This window comes from Pantherophis guttatus, chromosome 2 (genome assembly GCF_059756535.1).
Source record: "Pantherophis guttatus breed Tessera chromosome 2, ASM5975653v1, whole genome shotgun sequence".
Taxonomy (NCBI): Eukaryota; Metazoa; Chordata; class Lepidosauria; order Squamata; family Colubridae; genus Pantherophis; species Pantherophis guttatus.
Window position 1 is genome coordinate 165,314,700 of NC_142064.1, and position 22,579 is coordinate 165,337,278.

General features: G+C 37.8%; 1 protein-coding gene across 18 annotated transcripts in view; it reads right to left on the reverse strand.

Annotated features, from left to right (window-relative positions):
• Window positions 1-22,579, reverse strand: part of TNRC6C (trinucleotide repeat containing adaptor 6C) — a 597,645-nt gene that overhangs the window by 31,315 nt on the left and 543,751 nt on the right. For 8 of the 18 annotated variants that reach the window (XM_060688657.2, XM_060688660.2, XM_034408534.3 and 5 more), the window contains 6 exons: window positions 18,292-18,501; window positions 17,844-18,013; window positions 12,783-12,863; window positions 7,072-7,129; window positions 6,685-6,830; window positions 817-966 (listed from right to left, as the gene is read on the reverse strand). In XM_060688657.2, the coding sequence (XP_060544640.1) occupies window positions 817-966; window positions 6,685-6,830; window positions 7,072-7,129; window positions 12,783-12,863; window positions 17,844-18,013; window positions 18,292-18,501 (815 nt within the window). The remainder of the gene's footprint in view (window positions 1-816; window positions 967-6,684; window positions 6,831-7,071; window positions 7,130-12,782; window positions 12,864-17,843; window positions 18,014-18,291; window positions 18,502-22,579) is intronic. The other 10 variants (XM_034408533.3, XM_087887226.1, XM_087887230.1 and 7 more) reach the window with 3 other exon arrangements.

The following is a 22,579-nucleotide window of genomic DNA, read 5'->3' on the forward strand; positions in this document are numbered from 1 at the left end:
TTTTTTTAGACCTCAAAATTAGGGAAGGACATAAATTCAAAAGAGTTGATATTTTGGGGTATTAGTCCTCACCTCTGCCTTATTTTCAGTTCTTGGGAAATATATGTTTCCCAAGAACTGAAAATGTATTTATTATTTCTGAAAATACTTATAATGCATTCTCAAAATTCCAAAGGTGCTCACTTGCCTAACAAAGCTGAAGACCCCATATGAATGGAATGGAATATTTCCACATGAATGGAAATATTCAATTTCTCTGGTGCTAAGAACTGATTTCTCACTCAGGATTGGCAGTACCACAACTCTACTGACTGGGTGAACTGAAAATAGAAACTGGTTTAATCCCAACTAGTAACCAAATACTGCAGTCAAGAAAGCTTGCTTGGGGACCAGAATAACCTCAACACAGTAAATGATAATTGTTTGAGGACGAGAAAAGAAGAAATCTAAGAAGAGACCGATTACAAGTTGGGAGAACTGTGATTTCTATTGTCACGCAAGATCACAGAAAAGAGTAACACTATCCTGGAATGCTGTGGAAAAGCAGCAGGGAAGAAAAGAAATAGAAGCAGGAGTTGTGGAGAGAAGCAGCAGTAGAAAAGCAAAGGCATAATATTTAGCTAAAAGACTTTTGTTTATCTCCTATAGTAATGACTTCCCTTTGAAGAAGGTCTAGATGCCAAATTGCATTTTGATTTAGACTCATTTACTACTTACATTTGAAAAAAGGATATTGAAATAGGAAAAAAAAAACATATTCCTTTTACTAAGACAGCAACCGACTTTCACACAGTTGTCACTGAAAAGGTACCTTACCTGTCTAGAAGAATTCAAGTTTTGCATGCCCAGCCCTGAGGCAATCCCACCCAGGGTCTGATTAGGGAGTGCACTGTTTGAAAGGGGGAGCTTCAGGCTTGGTGAAGGCAAAAATGGTGAAGTAGTGGGCTCTTCCACTAGGCCGCCATCCTGATTGAAAAAAGAAAGGGTGAGCTGTGTGCAGTGTCCAGGTACAGACAGTGCACAAAACAGTTTCCCATGGAAATATAAGTGGAACATGGATGAATAAAAGATCAAAATATTGTTTAAAAAGGCATGAGGAATACATAATGAAAAGTATGGAGTGGAAGGAAGAAGAAAAAGAGAAACAGAATTAAGATACTGTTTGTCTTTACTTTTTGTTTTTAAATTTTTAAATGCATAATTGTAAATATATAATCATTCTCAAATATGAAAAGAAACAAACTCTTGTTGAAACACTTTTAAGGCAGGAATTACATTGCAACATTACGTGCCTCTTTTGGAACAATTAAATATCCTCCCGTGGAAAAAAACATTACTATTTCTATTTTTAATTTCTACTTTCATATCAAATTATTTTCTTTTCTATTTTTTTTAAACTATCCCAAAAACATATAGTAATTCTGAAGAAAACCAACACTGCATTTTTGCATCATTACTATTTTGGAACATAGTCACTTTTGTGACATTAAGACTGCCAAAACTTCAGTGATCACTTAGTTAGCCTCTGGCAATATGCATAATCATCTGTAGTTTAGGTATATTCTAACCTGTAAAAAAGCTGTTAGGAAAATACATTCTATTAGCACAGCTATACAGTCTCCTGTTCATTGTGTGAATGAGCAAAACTTTAAAAAGAATATATTAGCACAGTACTGAAAGCATTGTAAAACAGTAAAGTTTTTTTTTAAAAAAAAAAACCAGTTAGTAGTTTAGGAAATGGGAAAGAAGACAAGGAGATTGCTATGACAATTCATCTCAAAGCAGGGTGCCTTAATCTAAATACTACATAGGATTCTTGGATAAATTGTCAATTGCAGTCTAAAGCATAAACACAATTATATAGATCTGACTGTTCAGGTAAAAGGACTGAGTATAAATATTTAGGCTTAATAATGGTGCATAATTCTCTAGGTAACTATCTCCACAGCTTGTCTCAACAAAAACCAGGATATAATTATGTTTCTAACAATGACAGATTTCTTAAGAAGCTGAAGAAACAGATACTTTTATTTCAGTTCCAGTGATACACATAATAATTCTGATCCTTCAAGGAACAACCAATAAAATTTCATTAACTGCCTATTTACTATGGAGGTTTCTTTGTCCTCCAGACAGGGTGGAGAGGAGAAAAAGTAAAAATCAGTAGTCATCTCCAGCATACAATATAAACACTATAACAACCATTATGTAGGACAGACAGGCAGAAGATTAGCAGGGCGTGTTCATAAAACCAACTAACAGTCAGAACACACTATGAAAATTCCTTAGTCTCACAGCTGATAGACAGACTTAACCATTGTTTCAACTGGGAAACGGTAAGCATCCCAGACCAAGCTAAATTCAGAAATGCCAGGGAATTCCTGGAAGCTTGGCATTCAGACAAATCAGCCACCAATAGACAGACAGTGATAAACTACATTTACACATCATTCAAAAAAGAAAATAAAAAAGCTAAGAAGGAAAACAAAAAGACCAAACACATCTTCTTCAACAACCAACATTCAGATAAGCAGGGATCAATACCAGATAACAATCAAGCAGAAAACAGTACCCTAATCAAGGGACTACTGAAGAGAAAACCACATCCCCATCAACAACAGCAGGACAAACTACTGTATATAAACAGGTAGCAAACTCCACAATGGCTAGCATTGATGATGTTACCTAATCAGGTAACAAGCAAACAACTAAGCTCTGGCACACAAAGGACTCCACAGTTCAACCTGGAGCTACAAATATTCTCTTCTTTAGGAACTACTTGCACAGCTTAAAGTTAAAACCAGCAACTGGTTTCCACTTTGCTTTGTAGAGATAGTACAAATGATAGTTTACCAGTCTGGTTTAAGCTATGATCTGCCTCAAAATGAAAGAAACCATATTCAAGGAGAAGAGTAAATGATAGAAAGGATTTTGAAATATTTGCATCTGTTCCAAAAGCAAGAATTCAGCAATAATAATAAATAGATGAATAAGAGCAAATTTTGGATACAAGTGCTCTCTCCTTCTTCTCCTTTTCTTCTGACACATACACGTCTAAGACTATGATCATTTGCGCTCTGTTTAAAGTTATGGTGGGGCTGAATGAAGGGACATACGAGTCCCCAAAATTCAGGTGCTTGGCAGCCTTCCCACACCTATGACCAAAGGGGTGCTTTAACGCCTGCCACCACTTATCACCACACCATCAATGTTCCTTTTTCCCCCAAGCACTTTGCGGCCCCTGCTATGCTAGCTGACTTCCATTATTTTCCTGTTCCGACATCTGGTAAGCATGGCCAGCATGGCCCTCCACAAGGCAGTTACTGGCTACACAAATCTTTTCTTCAGGTTATGCTCAGAGGTCTCCTCACAAGACCTGGAGAAGATGGCCTAATGTGGTTAGCAGCTGCTTCTTGAAGGGCCAGGCCATGCATGCCTCATCAGCAAGTGGGAGTAGAAAGATGGTGAAAGTCAGCTGGGGAAACAGAGTGCAGAGCGGCAGGGGCCTTGGAATATAGGGTAGCAAGGGTGACTGAGGCTAGGACTGGGCTGGTGTGATGCAGCTCTGGGTTTGTAAGAGCCCCTGAGCTTCAATGCAGCGTGAAGCCTTGCCCCAGCTCCAGCCTAGCAGTGTGGTGCAAAGGGCTTTGCATGCCACAAAGCAGGTTCTGCACATTTTAGAGCTCTGGGAATTGGGGCAAGTCATTCAATGTTCAAATGGACATTGGATTTCCATACTTCCTTTCTTAACTTAGGAAATTGCTTGTTAATGACTTTTGGATGATAAGAACCTTCAGAAATGCAAGTTTCATTACACTGGGTGAGTCTATCCTTGAGGAAAGACGTTCAATGAAATTTAAGGACTTTAAAAAGATTTTTTAAAAAAAATAATAAGCAAAAGGGTGACTAATATGTTGATTGTGGAAAGTTATAAATGAATTATGGGCCAGGTGGACTTGAAGTACAAGAATATTTCCTGTAGATGGTTTAAAATTTTACAAAAATATTTATGAAGATTTTGAAACTAACTATAATAAATCTTCCCACAGAGAAAGTGTTTATTGGGGGAAAAAACATGATAAAACAGGAATTCTACTGCCATTAAACATAACTGCATGCTAAATACTACCTACAGTCCACACAAGCTATTGAGTTGAGAGACAGCCTTTCTTTGATGCTGGATGGCATCATGCTTGCAGAGACAGAGCTGGTCTCCAGCTCGGGGTCTTCCTGGATTTTGTTTGAATTCCAGGTGTAGGGTATGACTATAAGGACCTTTGCATACATGCATTTTCATTTGGCCACACATGCCATCACTTCATGGTGAATTATTACAATTAACTCTACAATGCATTATACTGTATATATATTTAATTTTTTGATGCCTAAATATCCTCTTAAGCAGGGGAATACCATTCAACTTAAAACCTGAAGCATGGTAGGAAAAGAAGTATTGAACTTGCTCTGTACTTTGCAAACAAAAGTAGCTTCAAGAATACATGTGCTTCATTAACTTCCTAAAAATAATTATTTTACAGTTAACCTGCATTATCTTCTCACCATTCACTCAGATTATCAGGGAATACTCTATGTTCCTGAAGCAGGGAAAACAATATTCAATGCCAATCATATATAAAAAATCTCTGACGTTCTAAATAAATCCTGCTAGAGGTTCTCCCCTCCACTCTGCCCCCCAGAAGCCTCAACGTTTCTTTATTATCAATCAAATTGATGTTTATTTAATGCTGGAAAGCCCTAAGGGAGGACCCTGACATTTTCTAGTCATATCCTTAAGGCCTTTCAGCTCAACATGCTTAACATTCTGCAAGGATATCCATCATGCTCCACAAATTGCAGCTTGCATGACAGTAACAGGTTCAAAGATTTCTTCCCTCTGCTCTTTGCAATCCTGCCTTGAGTCTCAAATACGAACAGTATTCAATATCCCGTCTTTCTGCTAATCATGAGTGTTCTACTTTGTAAAACTAATGCTTACATCCAGCATATCATGGAATGTTGTTAAGAAGCTAACATATGGCTCTAAACTTAATCTCTTTGATAAGTGCTAATTTAAATATGGGGAGCAAAATCTATAAAATTTAATTTGAAACTCTAAAAGAATTGGAATTTAGCACATTTGATTTATTTTACTTTGTTTTCATCAGCTTTTGATAAGAGCAATGTGAAATACCAATTTGGTCACATACTGGAGAAATTTAATTCAATAATTTGGTTATGGATGTTTCTATTCATATACCTATTGACTACCTGCCTATTAAAAACCAATACTATTAAAAGGACTCAAAGACCAACTAATATCAAAGTAATTTATATAAAGCAAGCTAGGGAACACACACACACACACAAAAAAACCCCGAATGGAAGAAAGGGAAAAGTTCCCTTAAGTTAAATCCTATTTTAAATATAGAAAAAGTGTATGATTTTTAATATTATTTTTTGCCTTAATTATAGCTTCCTAAGATTAAAACATTTTCTTCCTGTTTTTTAGGAATACTGCTCCTGGATTTTGGTCCTTCTGAAACAATGAAAATGACTGATTCCAGGACTATACTATCTTTGAAACTGGATAGGGTTGCACTGCCTCAGTCAGACTCTATTTGCAACCTGGGGACCCTCCTAGACTTGTGACTTCTGCTAGATGAGCAGGTGGCAGTCATGGCTAGGAAGACATGCCTTTGCCTTTGTCTTATGTTCCAGTTGCGCTTGTTCCTGGATTTGCAGGCCCTGCTTACAATCACTCATACCCTTGTCATTTCCAGATTGAACTACTGTATGCACTCTACATGCAGTGCTGTCTTTGAAGAGTATCTGGAAGCTTCAGCTGATACAGAATGCAGTGGTGTGAGTAGTTATCTACATCCTTAACAGGACATGTTATACTTCTGTGCTGGTTGCCAGTTTGCATCTGTGTCCAATTCAAGATGCTGTTTTTAACCTTTAAAATCTTTCATGGCAAAGGATTGGGATATTTGAGAGACCATCTCTTCCCGATCACATCAGCCTGCTGGACTAGATCTGGAAAAGGGGGCATACTGTGGATACCATCAGCTAGGGACCTACATATGATGGGTCCCAGTGACATGATAGACATCTCTATCATGGTGCCCTTTTCATGGAACATTCTTCCCCTTGAAATTAGATTGATGCCATCTTTTTTGACATTTTGGAAATGTCCCAAGACCTGGTTATATAATCAGGTCTGAGGTTCCCAGGGAACTGTAGATATGCTCAGATATGCTAGATGATTATTCTTCTTTTGCTGAGGGTCTGTATATATTTTTATAATATTTATTTTTAATCTGGATTTTATATTTTTTTATATTTCTTGTTTTTATATTTCTTGTTGCTCGACTGTTGTACGCATGTTGTGAGATAAAAGGCTACACAAATTTGACAAATAAATAAATGAAGGATAAATCCAAAAGACTTCATTTGATTGCTTTAACTTGCTGAATCATGTGAGTCCCTCCTGATTAATGCATTCTGTTGATTCCTGTAATCTTACTACAGCAAGTTAGAAAGTTTAGAGAATGAGATTATCAACAGGAGACAAGCAAAGAGAATACCTATCTCTATTATTTTCTCCTTTGTTAATCAAACTTTCACCAGTTGTTGTCATCTTCCGTTATTTATTTATTTTTAACTCCAGAATGTTGCCCCTACCTTGTCAAGGAAGGTGGGGCGGTCCATGGAAGACTCTTTGGAGATTGGTGGTGGGCGGCAGCCAAGGGGTTTGGTGACCATTCCATTGTAGTCAGCTACTCCCATTCCACGCTTGTCCATTTCCACCTTCTTTTCCAGCAGAGCACCTGTAAATGGTAAAGCAAATATGAAAATGTCATAAGAAAATTAGGAATCTTTATCCAAGCCAAGATGAAGTTACATTTATATTGCTTTCACTACACTTTTCTTCTAAAGCACTGAATTAGTACAGATTTACAGCCTACCCAATTCTTACATAAAATGGTTTTAAAATAATGCAGTTTATTTTATTGAAACAGAACAATTATCACTCATATCAATAGGTATATCATTTACAAAAGTACTTACTCATGGCCTGATCTAGATTCATACTGTTACTCTTTAAGGCCTCTTCTGCTGGCTCTCTCTGCAAAAATAAGAAAATGTGTTGGTTACTAACTGCACAAAACAGAGTTTATAACTATATATAAGAACATTCTACAAGCACCTCAAGTATACTCTCCTTATGTTAAGAGGTGATAATAATTGACATTTCAACAGCTAATAGTCAGACGTTTGCAACTAAAGTGGGGGAGGGACTGTGCCCTGTGCTCAAACAGCAAGTTAATGTATTGAAACAGCAAACAAAGCTTTTCATAGCAAAGAGATACATACAACTGATCACCTGCCAAGACCTCCAGATCAAGAAATGTCTAGGTGTGCAACAGTTGGTGAACTTAAACTTAAAATATCAATTTTAGGTTCAACCATTTGAAATAGGAAATAACCATGGTGCCAGCTTTCAAATTTACTATGGAAAATATAAGTCCCCCAGTTCAGTTTCAGAGCCTGCCCCCAAACTGTAAATAATTGCCTACAAACTGGAAATAAGCAATATGATTGCCTATATTTGGCAATCATAGCCCAAAACCCATGTCGTGGATTCCATGTAATAGAAAGAATCTCAGATACCTCTGAAACGGCCAAGGTATCTAGCCCAGGGATGTCAAACTCAAGGCCCACTGCAGATCTGGCCCATGGGATGCTTAGATCTGGCCCACAGGGCCACCCTGGAAACAGCGAAGGACTGGCCAGCAATGCCTCTGCCAGTGAAAACGGAGCTTGGGAGGACTGCACGTGGCTCTCCCAAGCTCCGTTTTCTCTGGCAGAGGGTTGCAGGAGGCCATCGCAGCCAAAAACAGAGCTCGGGAGCCTGTTTTTGCTAGCAGAGCCTTGGCCTACCACAGGTGCACCTGACACAAGTGACGTCGAGCTGGTCACATCCACCTTGGCCACACCCACCCTGGCCCCTTGAAGTCAAACACAACCCTGAGGCAGCCCTCAATGAAATTTGAGTTTGACACCCTTGATCTAGCCTATTCTGAGCCATCAAAAATGCTTAAGTTGAAAACTGTTGAGAACTAGAAAAATTTGACTTGGAATTGGGAAAAATCCTTAATGATTACACAATTATTGATTTGAAGTCATTATCCTGGATTTTGCCCATACTTTCCAATAACATTTTACCACCCATTTTTAAAATAGAAATTTTCCAAGGAGTTAAATATTCGTAAGTGTCATTATCAAAAACTAATCTATGCCCCAATATTCTCACAGCCTGGGAACAATTGTACTTTCTAACACATATTGTTCTAAGAACTTGTCATGACCGCAAGGGGAATAAATAATAAAATTCCAACATAACCCCAATAGAGGATGATATTTCACTAAATTTTAATTTGCAATGGTAATAAAATATAAGCCCAATGATAGTTTTCAAATCAGATAAATTAAAGCCACCATTCTCAAATGGTAATTTCAATTTAGCTAATGGAAACATGGTGGACTACTATTGCAAATAAATGAAGTAGCCTGTCAATCTGAAGAAAATGTTTATTTGGTATTCATATTATGATACCTCTAAGGACATAAATAAAGTGAAGATTATTAATTTTAATAATATTCATTTTCCCCACAAACATAAGGGGATTTTAGTTTCTCTATTTATATCCCATTTGTTTTTTAAAATAATAAATTCAAAGTATTTATTTCCACATCACATAACTAGAAATATTTTGATAAATGTAAAATCCAAGATACTTAATATATGGAAATGACAAAATCAACCCTCTATATAATTGTGTCATGTTAGTGCCTAAGGCAGTGATGGCGAACCTTTTAGAGTCCAAATGCCCAAACTGCACCCCAAAACCTATTTATTGCAAAGTGCCAACACAGCAATTTAACTTGAATAATGAAGTTTTACTACTTAAAATAATGATAAACAATGCAGAGTTCATCTAATTGTTCTAAGAAAAATGTCATAAATGTACTTTTATGCCTTCATTTTTTTCTGCTTTTGAAATATTGTTTAGCAACAATAAAAAACAAAAACTTTTGTAATATCATTTCTCTCTTTCCCTCCCTTTTCCCCCTTTCTTTCCCTCCCTCTCTCTTTCCCTCCCTCCCTCCCTTTCTTTCTTTCCCTCCCTCCCTCTATCTGTTTCTCTTTCCTTCCTCTCTCTTTTCTCCCTCCCTATCTCTCTCTTTCCCTCCTTCTCTCTCTCTCTCTCACGCTCTCTCTCTCTCTCTCTCTCTCTGCCTTCCTCTGTTTCTCTCTCTCTCTCTTTCCCCCCTCTCTCTCTTTCCCTGTCTCTCCTGGGGATGGGGGAGGAGGGAAGGAACCCCTGAACTGGTGCTGGATGGTGGGAATCTGACATCCTGAAGCTGAGGAGCCCGGGAGCAGCGTGCCCACATTCAGCTGGTTGGCAGAGAGCTGAAGACCAGCTGGACGGCAGGGAGGCAGGGCATTCCAATATAGGCAGCTCTGCAGGAAAAGCAACTGACATCCAGGAGGCGAGAGCGAGCCCACGATGATGCAGGGTCACATTGTGGCTCCGCATCATAATGGCCTCCAGGAGAAGGTTGGGACCTTGTTTTCCCCATTGTGAAGCATGTTAAATTTCACTGTGCTGCGCAAGGGGCAGGCCATGGAGGCAGCAACAGCAAATGTCCTGCGACAAAGGCGGAATGCTATTTCACACCCTTTTTTTGTCTTACAAACGATGGTGAAAAACACAATGGAGAAACGTGATGAAGCTGGGCTGGGGTGATGGTGCACGTGCCCACAGAGAGGGCTCTGAAAAAAATATATTCCATTCTATAGAGGAGAATATTCGTAGTTTAGGGTTGAAATGAAGGGGGTTTTTTATAACCTTTGAGCTGGGTTCTTTTCTTGCAGTCCATTTATATTTTAGGTACATCCAATAAATTATTATTATTTTTTTACTAAACTATTAATTTTTTTAACAAACTGTGATTGTACATGGCCAGAAAATTTGCAAATGCATTGTACCATTCCATTGGAAAACCACCTAGGCTAGGAGCTTTATCGTTTTGAAACAATTGTATAGAAATATGTAATAGAGGCAGAGGTGCTTTCAGAAGATAAATCCATAACATAACTTTATCAAAAATCAAGAATATTTAAGGTAGGCATTATTATGATATTTGAAACATGGACCAAAGAACTAGAAAGAGCCAAAATGGCCTTCAAAGGCTTCATATTCTTAGAAATGTTAAAATGATATCAACAGATTTGAAATTAAATCTGATTCATAAAAATAATTATAGTTACAGTAAATGGGAACACCCTAAAGAATATATTAAAAAAAATCAGTCTTTCTTGTTGAAGATGTAAAAAAAAAAAAAGAGTTCATTGAACATATGATAGTTTTCTGAAATAGTATTTTAATACACATAAGTAGATTTATGGGCAAACCTTTAAATGTTAAAGAAGTTAATGTGATGTTGAATTATTCATCAAAGCTTTGGAATCAGACTATCTATAAGGAATTATGACTGTGCAGTGCATGTGAGATGTCTAAGAATAATAATGAGAAATTGGAAAAGTGACATTATTCTAGATACTAGATTGGCTTTTAGAAATGTGCAATTTATCCATTCTGGAAAAGGTAATATTTTCTACCAAAGGATGAAGCAATATGTTATTCTTTGGCACAGATTTTATATTTTAAATAATATTTTGTATCTGATTATATAGTATTATATAATATTTTCAGCAAACTAGTAACTGTAAGTTTAATATATAGATCTTTTTCATTTGTTTGTTTGCTTTTTAACTTTAAGGATAGTTTGCTCTTGTGTTGTTTCTTGGTATTTTATCTGCATTTTGAATTGTTTTAAAACAAAGAATACTAATAATAAAAAGACCAAAAAAATAATATGCAATAAAAATAATAAAATCTTGTAACTATAAATGCTAGACTACTACAACAACAACCCAAAACTGCATACTATACCCTAGCATAATCCTCTTCAAATAAACTATAGAACAATGAAATGATAGGGTTTACACAGATTTCTCCATAGACCCATTCTACTGGTGTTTTGATTTTTTTCTCTTAATTATCTCTTATTCACTTCTTTTTTCATTCAGACTTTTGGCAAGGGAGAGTGAGACTGCTCACTTTATCATTCTTGCCAACTTTTATCTTTTATTGATTTTGTTGTAATTTCTTTGATTGTTGTGAATCACTCAGAGTCACTGAGAATTGGGCAGCATACAAATTTAATAAATTCTGGTCCATCACACATTCAGCCAGATGTTTAGACAAGAGTTGGCATTTTTAATCCACCTATCGAGTCTTTCCCAAAGACCAGGGATAGAGAGATGTTGTTTGATAGTGTGAAAGGTATTGTCATGGGATGTAAACCATTCCAAGCAAAGCTGTCTTTTGCAATTGATTGATGGTGATTTTATCAATGCTGATGTTTTAGGATTGCACCCAATCCCTTCTTCCTCTTTCACACATTTGCAGTAAAATACCTTGTTACTTTTAGCAAGATTTTTAAACTTAATTTCAACTTACTTGACTTGCTAATACAGGCAGCCCTCCAGATTAAGAACGAGTTTGATTCCTAACTCTGTCATTCACTTGAATTTGTATGTAAATTGAAACTCTTACTTACAAATGGATTGCCTTTTACTAAAAATGGTGGATGGCATTCACCTTCCTCAAGCCAATGAATGGCTGAAGTTGTGCAATGTTTTAAAGAACTATTGAAAACAGGCTGTATATTAAAAACACAGCTTCAGCAGATCATAAAAATATTGTGAAGATTCAGTGGTTCTTTGGCTTAAGAAAGGACAATGTGTCTGCCAGTTTTAGTAATAGGCATCTCATTCATAAATATGGGTTGCTCAGATGTTCTTAACCCAGGGACTGTTTGTACAAAATGAAACAAAATACAGTATATTAACACTGGACATATTGAAGGATATTTTCGAGCAATGGAACCAGAAGCTAATTTTATCTGGGTCTGAGAGGACAAGGATTATCTGACTTGATTGTGACTTTGAAAGTGGATTTAAAAATGACAGACTGGAAGAATGACATGGAAAAAAAATGTTACACTGGACATACAAAAGAATCTGCAAAACTAATAAATCTTTTGTTTTGTAACAAGTTACTAATTACATTAAGACTTCCTCAGGCAATCTACAACTGATATCAAAAAAATATCCTCAGGAGTCTTTAATCTGATTTTTAAAACATCTTTTGAAAGTAAAATAGAATTCTCAGAGATTGCTAAAATTTAATTTTGTACAAGGATACTGGTTCTTAACAAGTTACCATCTTCTACATGCTAAACAATTTTACCTTTAACCAGCTTTCTGCCAATTTTTCCAGAATGAAAATTAAGAGCCTCTAATCCCAGGCATCTACAAGATTAATTGCTTTCATAAATATGACAAAAGGAGCACTGTAACCCAAGCTCAGTTTCCTTCAATATGTACAACAGTGCTTCATTTGAACAAAAGGGATGGAGCTGGTTTCACATTGGTTTCAACTTTTGAAGTTATCCCCTTTCTGTCCCTCACTCCATGCTATTGCCTCTAATCTCTAGAGGCAATAGCTAGATATACTCTGTATTTTTTTTGAAATTTATCAGCTATTTTTTTGTCAACTCACTTAGATCTTAATGACATGTTATGTATTGCTTAGAAGAGAATCAATTTCACATTTAGAATATGTTGAAATTTGAATATAACTTACTGGGAAGCCCATGTCTGTAAGCTGTTTTATCAGACGATTCATGATCCAGGCCTCATCTTGCTTACTAGATGTCTTCATGCCCTAGGAAAATGAAAAGAAATAAGAAAACCCAATTCTAAACATATGTACTCAGAAAAAGTCTATTGCATTTAATTAACTTTACTCTAGCACTGGCAAATCTGGACAAACATTAGATGGCAGCAAAGAAAATAATGAGCTTTTTGTAACCCTAATGGTAGCCCTGCCTTATTTCCTACTAAGTAGATACAGGATTGCAGCCTAAATATATATATTTCCCTTAAATTATCAGTAGGGCCAAGATATATATGATTACTGTAGTATAATATTTTGAATATGAAGCATTTTGGACATGGCAATAAATAGAAACAGCAGTGATTTTGGGGTTTACCACCAGTTTTCTCTCTTCTATTCCTATGGATCAGGGAAAAAAAAAATAGAAGTAGATGCTTTTTTATTGATCTGAGCAACCTATCATGCGAGATTAACAATTTTGGAGACTTGTAGGCATCCATATAAACTTTGAGACCTTAGGTTTAAACTGCAATTAATGAATAAATGAGTAAACTATAGTTTGATCCTAATTTCAAATTAAATTAGCATTTGAAATTCCTGTTAGACATATAGAGGAAATGTTTCTTTAAAGATGAAGGCAGATATTCTTATTGGTGTTAAATGGAAAAGTGGAGAATTGAATTTCTCCACTTCGGACCTTCGGCTGATGTTATGCAACGCCAGATCCATAGTAAATAAAGCCCCCCTCATTTGTGATCTTGTTCAGGAGGGGGAAGCGGATCTGGCAGGTATTACGGAGACCTGATTGGGCCAAGAGGGGGGGTCTCCCTCGTTGAAATGTGCCCACCTGGTTTCCGCGCATTTCATCAGCCGAGGTCACAGGGTAGGGGCGGGGTGGTGGTTGTTGTTATAAAAGAAGGTCTTGGTCCGAGAGAGACCACTGTTCCTCAGATTGCCGGATGTGAGTCCCTCCTGGTGAAGTGGGGTCATGGGGTGCAGATGGGCTTGCTGATCACATACCTGGCTCCCTGCCATGTGGCAGCGGCCCTGCCCGAACTGCTCAATGTTATAGCCAGGGTGGCGGTTGATACCCCTAGGCTTATGGTCATGGGGGATTTTAACCTGCCATCCATCGGTGAAGCGTCTGAGACAGCGCGGGAGTTCATGGCTTCCATGACGGCTATGGACCTGACCCAGTTAGTGCATGGCCCTACTCACATAGGGGGGAAACACTCTGGACTTGGTTTTTGTCTCTGGTCAGTGGCTGAATGATCTTGATATAGGGGATATAGTAACTGAACCCTTGTCATGGTCGGATCATTCTCTCCTTCGCTTTGACCTTCGAACTGCTACACCCCGCCACAGGGAGGTGGAACCGATGAGGTGGTTCTGCCCCAGGTGCCTGATGGACCCGGATTGGTTCCAGACGGAGCTTGGGCCATTTCCTGAGGCTCTGGCTCACGGCTCGACCGAAGACCTGGTGGCCGCCTGGGATAGGGTGGCTGCTGGAGCTTTGGATCGGGTCGTGCCTTTGCGGCCTCTGACTCGGCGCCGATCTCGCTTGGCTCCTTGGTTTACCGAGGAGCTGAGGGAGATGAAGCACTGAAAAAGACGCCTGGAGAGCAGTTGGAGGGCCAGCCATTCTGAATCGGACTGAACACTGGTAAGGTCTCATATTAAGACCTACCTGGTGGCGATAAAAGCGGCAAAATGTAATTATTTTTCTGCTCTTATTGCATCATCAGATAACCACCCGGCCACCCTGTTTAGGGTGACCCGCTCCCTGCTCCACCAGGAAGTGTGGGAGGACCCCTTGGAGGGTAGAGCCGAGGACTTTGTACAGTATCTGTATGACAAAATCACTCAGATTCGGGAACATCTCGACTCTGACTGGGTAGATTCAGGGGAGAGGATGGAGGCAGGTCTTGAGAACATTATCTGGGAAGAGTTTGATTCAGTGACTCCCGAAGACGTGGACAGGATACTGGGCAGACTGAGCGCTGCCACATGTTTATTGGACCTGTGCCCTCCTGGTTGGTGCTGGCTTCTTGGGAGGTTACACGAGGCTGGCTCCAGGGGATTATAAATGCTTCCTTGAGTGAGGGTGTCTTCCCCGCCGCCTTGAAAGAGGCAGTGGTGAGACCTCTCCTCAAGAAGCCTTCCCTGGACCTGGTAGTGTTGGTTAATTATCTTCCAGTCTCCAACCTTCGCTTTGTTGCGAAGGTTGTTGAGAGTGTGGTAGCGCGACAGCTCCCTCAGTACCTGGATGAATCGGCTTATCTGGATCCGTTCCAGTCGGGCTTCAGGCCTGGGTACAGCACGGAAACGGCATTGGTCGCATTGATCAATGATCTCTGGAGGGCTCGGGACAGGGGTTGCTCCTCCGTCCTGGTCCTATTAGACCTCTCAGTGGCTTTTGATACCATCGACCATGGTATCATGCTGCACCGGCTGGAAGAGCTAGGGGTGGGGGGCACCGTGTTGCGGTGGTTCTCCTTTCTCTCCGACCGGTCGCAGTCTGTGTTGGCGGGGGCAGAGGTCGACCCCGAGGCCCCTTGTATGTGGGGTGCCATAGGGATCGGTCCTCTCACCCCTTCTGTTCAACATTTATGTGAAGCCGCTGGGTGAGATCATCCGTGGTTTCAGGGTGAAGTACCATCAGTACGCTGATGACACTCAGCTGTACATCTCCACCCCAGATCACCCCAATGATGCCCTTGAAGTGATGTCCCGGTGCCTGAAGGCTGTGCGGATCTGGATGGGGAGAAACAGACTCAGGCTCAACCCATCCAAGACCGAGTGGCTGTGGTTTCTGACATCCCGGTATAGTGAGTTGGTGCCATCACTGACTTTTGGGGGTGAGTTGTTGGCCCCCATGGATAGGGCTCGCAACTTGGGTGTCCTCCTGGACTCACAGCTGTCTTTAGAAGAGCATTTGACGGCTGTGGCCGGGAGGACTTTTTATCAGGTCCGCCTGATTCGCCAGTTGCGGCCCTTTCTGGATCGGGACTCGTTAAGTATGGTCACTCATGCCCTTGTCACTTCCCGCCTGGACTACTGCAATGCTCTCTACATGGGGCTCCCCTTGAGGAGCACCTGGAGGCTCCAGCTGGCCCAGAATGCGGCCACGCGGGTGGTTATGGGAGCGACATGGCGCTCCCAAGTGACGCCCTTCCTGCGCGAGCTGCACTGGCTCCCAGTGGTCTTCCGGGTGCGCTTCAAGGTTTTGGTTACCACCTTTAGAGCGCTCCATGGCTTAAGACCAGGGTATCTATGAGACCGCCTTCTGCCACCAGTAGCCTCTCACCAACCAGTACGCTCCCACAGAGAGGGGCTCCTCAGGATGTTGTCGGTCAAACAGAGTTGACTGGCGGCCCCCAGGGGGAGAGCCTTCTCTGTGGGGGCACCTGCCATCTGGAACGAGTTCCCCCCGGAGATACGGCGGATCCCAGATCTGCACGCTTTCTGCCATGCCCTTAAAACGTTCCTTCTCCAGCAGGCTGGCCTGGCTGAACCTCTTTTTTAAATCGTTTTAAATTTTAAATTTGTCTTATAAATTTCAGGCCATGGTATTTAATATATTTTAAATGGTTTTTAACATTTGTATTACGTGTATTTTATCTTGGATGTTCACCGCCCTGAGTCCTTTGGGAGTAGGGCAGTATATAAATTTAATAAATAAATAAATAAATAAATAATAATAATAATTATTATTATTATTATTATTATTTGTAAAAAGCACAACTTGGCTGCATTTTGTGCATCTGACATTAATTTTTGAGCTTTTTCTTTTGGTCATTTTAAATTATTCATTTAATGTATTTGGTTATCCTGAAGCAATGTACAAAACTATGGAATCAAAATTAAAGTACAATAACACAAAATTAATACAAAAATAATAGAAATTGGGGAAACTGGGGGAGGAAAATGTTTCATGTATATTGGAGGGGGGGGACTAGTATTCTATGCTTAGATTGTTATTTTGCTTTATTCAATGTAAGCCTCCAAGAGTTGATTGATTAAGGTGGGGCATAAACCCTATCATAAATATAAATACATAATCTATGATCAATCAAATGTATTATAGCCCCTCAAAAAATAATCTTAGTAAGTTTTTTCAGTGTCTTAATTTGCTTCACAAGATCAAGTGGACACCTAAATTGTGTTTGTATATATTCTTATTCTTAATTCAAGAATAAGAATACTAAATTAGTAATATTTCTGGAGTAATTTTCCCATAGGTTTAACTGAATAATTCATATTTTATTAAGTTTATGGGCCATGCCAGTCACAAACAATTCTCCTCCATATATCAAGATGTAATAAAACAGTGAGACTTCTTTTGAGAGTTAAATGATAATTTCAATATTTATGTTAATCCAAATGGGCAAACTAAACCCGTAACTGATATGACCCGCAGTAATAGCAAACATTCTTATTAAAAATACAAAGCACAGTGTTTCCACCAAGATTCTGGCTATTATCTGTAAAGCCCCTAATAATATTGGATCCTTGCTAGCCTTGGGATCTTCTGCTCCTGGTAAAAACTGTCCATCAAAAAGGCAGGGGTCAAAAGGGCATGCTGTAGATCCTCCTCTCTTAAGGTGTGACTGAGGTATGGGACTCTGGCCTTTTCAGCTGAACTACCCTCACTTTGGAATTTTTGTCTGTTGAGATGTGTTTATAAGGCAACTGTTTAGTAGTCTAATTCTTTTGTATTGATGTGATTGTTGCAATATGGTTTTAATAAAAGCTTATGGTTCTACAAAATACATGTTGCTTAGAATTAATTTTGTTAAGCATATCTGCTTTGGAGTATCAGGCCCATACAACAACAACAACAACAACAACAACAACAACAACAACACCACGCAGAAACAATAGCTTCTCTTCCATAGAATAATGAAATATTCTGGTCTGTAACAATAATAATTGATTTGAGTTATTCAGTAAAGAAAGCAGTATCATTGCTTGAATCATTTGACTATTAAATTGTTGATACTTGTAACACAGCTGTTTCAGTCCTACCTTCTGAAGTCCTTTCTTTGGGACATTCCCCCAGGAGCTACAAGAGGAATTGCTCTCTTGTGAAGCAGTATTATTCCACATATCTCCTTCTTCATCTTCCCACTGACTTGTACTGAGATTTACTTCATCTCCACCACTGCCCCAGCCTTCTTGCATAGAAGATTTAGAAGCTATGGGGGGAAAGAAATGGAAGATTTAAGCAAGCTTCCCTAGTCTCTTTAAATCTTGCCAACTGTAATCATAGCAACACCATATTTTACTTCAATGGGATAAAATTGGAGAGCCTACAGATGAATCAACAAAAAAGGACAGCAATTCTAGATGCTGACACATCTTTCATCTTCCACAACATAAAAGAATGCCTATTTAAATTGAAAAAGAATGTAAAAGCAGGAGTATTTTTTTTCTTCCACCTTAGCCAAGCCAATCAATGAACTACAGATTTTACCTGGTTTGCACAGTGCTGGGGCAGCAGCTGGTGCGCTCACTCTTCCATAGGTCCCTGCTGACTCAGCAGAGTTATCTCCCCACCCTGTACCACTGCTAGGGGGCTTCCCCCAGGCTGAAGTGCCATTATCAACTGCAGCAGAAGGGGAGGAAGGTTCTCCCCATGAAGCTTCAGGCTTTGCATGGACAGCAGGCATCTCTCCCCAACCTGCTGAAATCAGAAATTGAAAAACCATGTTGAAAGCAAAACACAGAATTAATTGTTAATACGATATGTTTTAATTGTTTTACTTAAAAATTATGGACAACTTGACGCAACCTCAGATAAAGTTTAGTCACCTCAGACAAGATTTGCTTTTCTTTTCTTAAAGGAAGATTCGAGAATCACTGCACTACAATAAGAATCCTTTGCTAAATTTTTTCCCATTCAAATCTTTTCACAATTTACTAAGTTATAAAAAATATAACTTTTATTAACTTATAACTAAGTTATAAAAATATTACACTTCCATAATAAACAAAACTCATTCATTTGGATGACTGAAATCACAAGAATTTTCCAATTCATTCAAAGCAAAACTCTGAAATTCACTCTGAGAAAAACAATGCTGGCTTCATCCATAACTTTTATAAGGGCTTTTAAAATATACTTTTTCTCTCTGAAAAACAGAGAGAAAAATGTTAAAATGTTAAAATGTTTAATGTTTTTTAATGCTATGTGCTATTCTTAAACATTTGATGTAAATTTTAAAACTATTAAGTTTTATACACTTATTTTTATATATTATTTATTTGTATATCACCTTTATTATTTTTATAAATAACTCAACGTATCTAATACACTCTCCTCTTCCTCCTATTTTCAACACAGCAACAACCGTTGTTTCATGTATCATGAAACAATAATTTTTAACCCATTAACTGATTATTTTGAATAAGCCAGTCTGATAACAGTTATTGTGTGTTAAAGAAGTATGTTCAATTTTGTTGCTATTTTGATAGAGTATTCAAACATCTTGTAGTCAAATATATAAAAAGAAAAGTTATTTCTGGGCCCTCTAAAGAATGACATCTCTTCAGTATTCTACATCTCAAAACTAGGGTAGTGGAAGGAGTTTCTTCAAGACCTTTGCCCAAATCCCTGTTTATCCATCAGTTAGAAACATTTGGACAAGTCCTTATCCAAGAACAAAGGAATGACTTTAGAAGCTTATCACAAGGATAACATGGTCTACCTAGCATTTTGTATATTAAAACTGGTTGGAATGCTACAACAATAACCAGAAACCCAGAATCTGGTTGACTTCATTTTCAAACAAAAGGGCCATGTTGCATAATATGCCCTTTAAAAAAAATTGGTACCAAAGTAGAAAGGTTTTGAAAAATTGGGGAAAGACATGAAAAGCAATGGAATAAGGAATAACCGGCTTATGGGAAAACTGCAGAAAAGAACTAACAAATCAACAGAATGGATATAAATAGGAGTATTTTATAAAGTAGGAACTCTGAAGTAAGGAACACATGTTTATATATAGATTTGAGATTGCTCCTAACAGGACTTTATGTTAAAAAAGGCTTCACTAATTGATTTATTATGTAATTATATCTTGCCATAATTACATTATCATTCAGGAAATTAAGTACAATTAAATATTATAAGGAAGCCACTAAATAGATAGTAAATACTATGTAAATAGAGAAACTTCAAGGAAATAAAATAGTACATGTCTGATAAAATAAATCATAATTCACAGGTTACTTTGCCAAATAAGGAGCTATAAAGTGGAATTTCCACTTTACAGAAGGAAAAATATGAAAGGTTATAAGCTACAGATTGAATGGATTCTTCTCTAAAACAGCATAGCCTAAGTTTGTAAGGGATTTTTAAATATACCCCTTTAAGAACAGTTGCTGGGAAGATATTGAAATGTTCTAATATGTATTCTTTTTAAAGCTTTCAGCTTCTCTATTGAATGAGGATCAATACTATAATAACACTAGAGCATCTACTCTTGTTAAATAAAAAGAAAAAGAACAGTTTCTCATAGTTCTCTTTAAATTCAGTAATGATTAAAAACAATCAATCTGTAAGATATAAATAATAGCTAAATACATTGTGTACTGAGCCACATACTATGTAAATTATTACTCACAACAAGGGAGTTCATGCCATGCCAAATTAGTTATAATTATATGACAACAATAACATGCATTAAGACACTCTTAGTTTGTAAGGTTTTCCAGAGATCAAACTGAATCCAAAAAAAGTTGCAAAATCATAATGATGGTTAGTATGAAAAATCTTAAATAATAAGTTGGGTGTTGCTGATATTTAAATCTGGGGGGGGGGATCCACAGTCTACTAATGTTTTAAGGATAGGTATGAATATTTGCACTATTTACATATGTATACAAAACACTACAACCAAGCAAAGCAAGACATTAGTAAAATTATTCTAAACCAAAAAAAAAAAATTAGGCATTCAGGTCTTTTCATTGGCTCAGTGTGGAAAATAACAGAACCTGATTGAAGAGGGCAAATTGTGATACTGGAAAGATTACATACACAAATTAAAAATTTTTGAATGTAAACTTTCAAACTAAACTGATTCATATAGCCAAGTATTCTTGCTGATCCAAATAAAAACCATTCCAGACAATTATTTGAACTTCCTTAAAATCTTCAGGTTGACTTAAGTGTAAAATGTTATCCATACTTGACAGTTTGATGATATATTCTTTAACTGTTTTTAAAAAGATGATTAATAATTTATTAATGGAGGCTAGTTCTTTAATTAGCTATGTATTCTCAAATGAACTAAGACAAGCAACATTGCATTTATGCAATGGTAACCTAAAAAGAAATGTAGCCTTAACTACAATAATGTAGTTGCATAACATTAATAGAATTTAGAATCCAGAATGCTCTTGGAGCCCTATGACTAAAATCGTTCATATTTTTTGAATATTCTAGGATTACTAGATATAAAATAAAGTAAGTAATACTTAGTATTCTTAATGCACTGTATCCTATCCTATCCTATTGTGATATAATAGTGCTACTTTATTTTAGAATTTTTAGGAAAACCCGATCAACTACTTTCTCAAATTTGAGGAAATACCCAATCATCTTTCAAAGACATAAAGTATATGTAAATGGAATTTCAAGAATTCTCATAGTTAAATCCCATCTCCATTACTATAGTTTTTAGTTTTCTATTCAAAATGATATTAAATGGTCTTCAAACCATCCACCCAGCCTGATGCACACTGTCAGAAATGTGCAGTAGAAAAGCATAAGCCCTGTCCCTTCACCATGCCAATAATCATTGGCATGGTTTGACTTATAGGCTCTCAGTTATTCATCCTACAAAGAGGCCCATCCAAGTAAGCCTTTTCTGAAGAAAACTGCACAATTTTCATATGGGACACCTTCTACATGGGGAAAGAAAAGGAAACATTTAAAATTATTATTATAAAATGTACTACTGGTCTCTGGTTAATATATTTAATAGAATTAATCTAAAATCAAGGCCACATAATGATATCCCATTGATATACAAACTGGAGTCTGATGATACCCTAAAATTTCAGCACTTTGTAGCACGAACTACACAATGTGAGGAACATTCATTCAAACAACTAGACAATGGATTAGGGAAAGTGACAGAGTGCTGCTCCTGTTCATCAAAATTGCTTTTGTTGTGTGGTGGCAAGGATTCCCCTCATAGGGTTCTTTAATCGCTTTAGGAGTCTTTCCTTAGACCAAGACATGGTAAATATAGTGCCCTTAAGAATCTGTTGCCATACTGGTGGCAAATACTACTTCAGGACTGTTGAACAGACAATGAAGGAAATTCTGAAAGCATTTGAAAGGCTGCTGATGCTATTATCAAAACCTATCTGATTCTACAAGACTTTGGAGGAATAAGAGTTGGTCTCCATGAAACATCAAAGAGTCTTCAGCTTCAGATGTAAAGAGAAGCCTAGAGATGTGACTATGGATAGCTAGGATGACATTTTGGGGAGGGGGAGTGCCCAAAGGGAAAAGGGTTGTTTTGCATCACCCAGTGATTTTTGTAACAGTAGATAAGAATGTTTACCACCTTGACCTCTACATCTTCTTTTATATTGCAGCATGATTAAATATTTTATTTCTCCATATTTTTATCAGAACCATATTTTTGCTTTCCCCCCCTACACTTTGATGTTGTATTTTAACTATATATGTTATTTTATTTGCCTCAGAGCTAACCAATGAATGTGAATCTTTACCAATCCATGGAGGT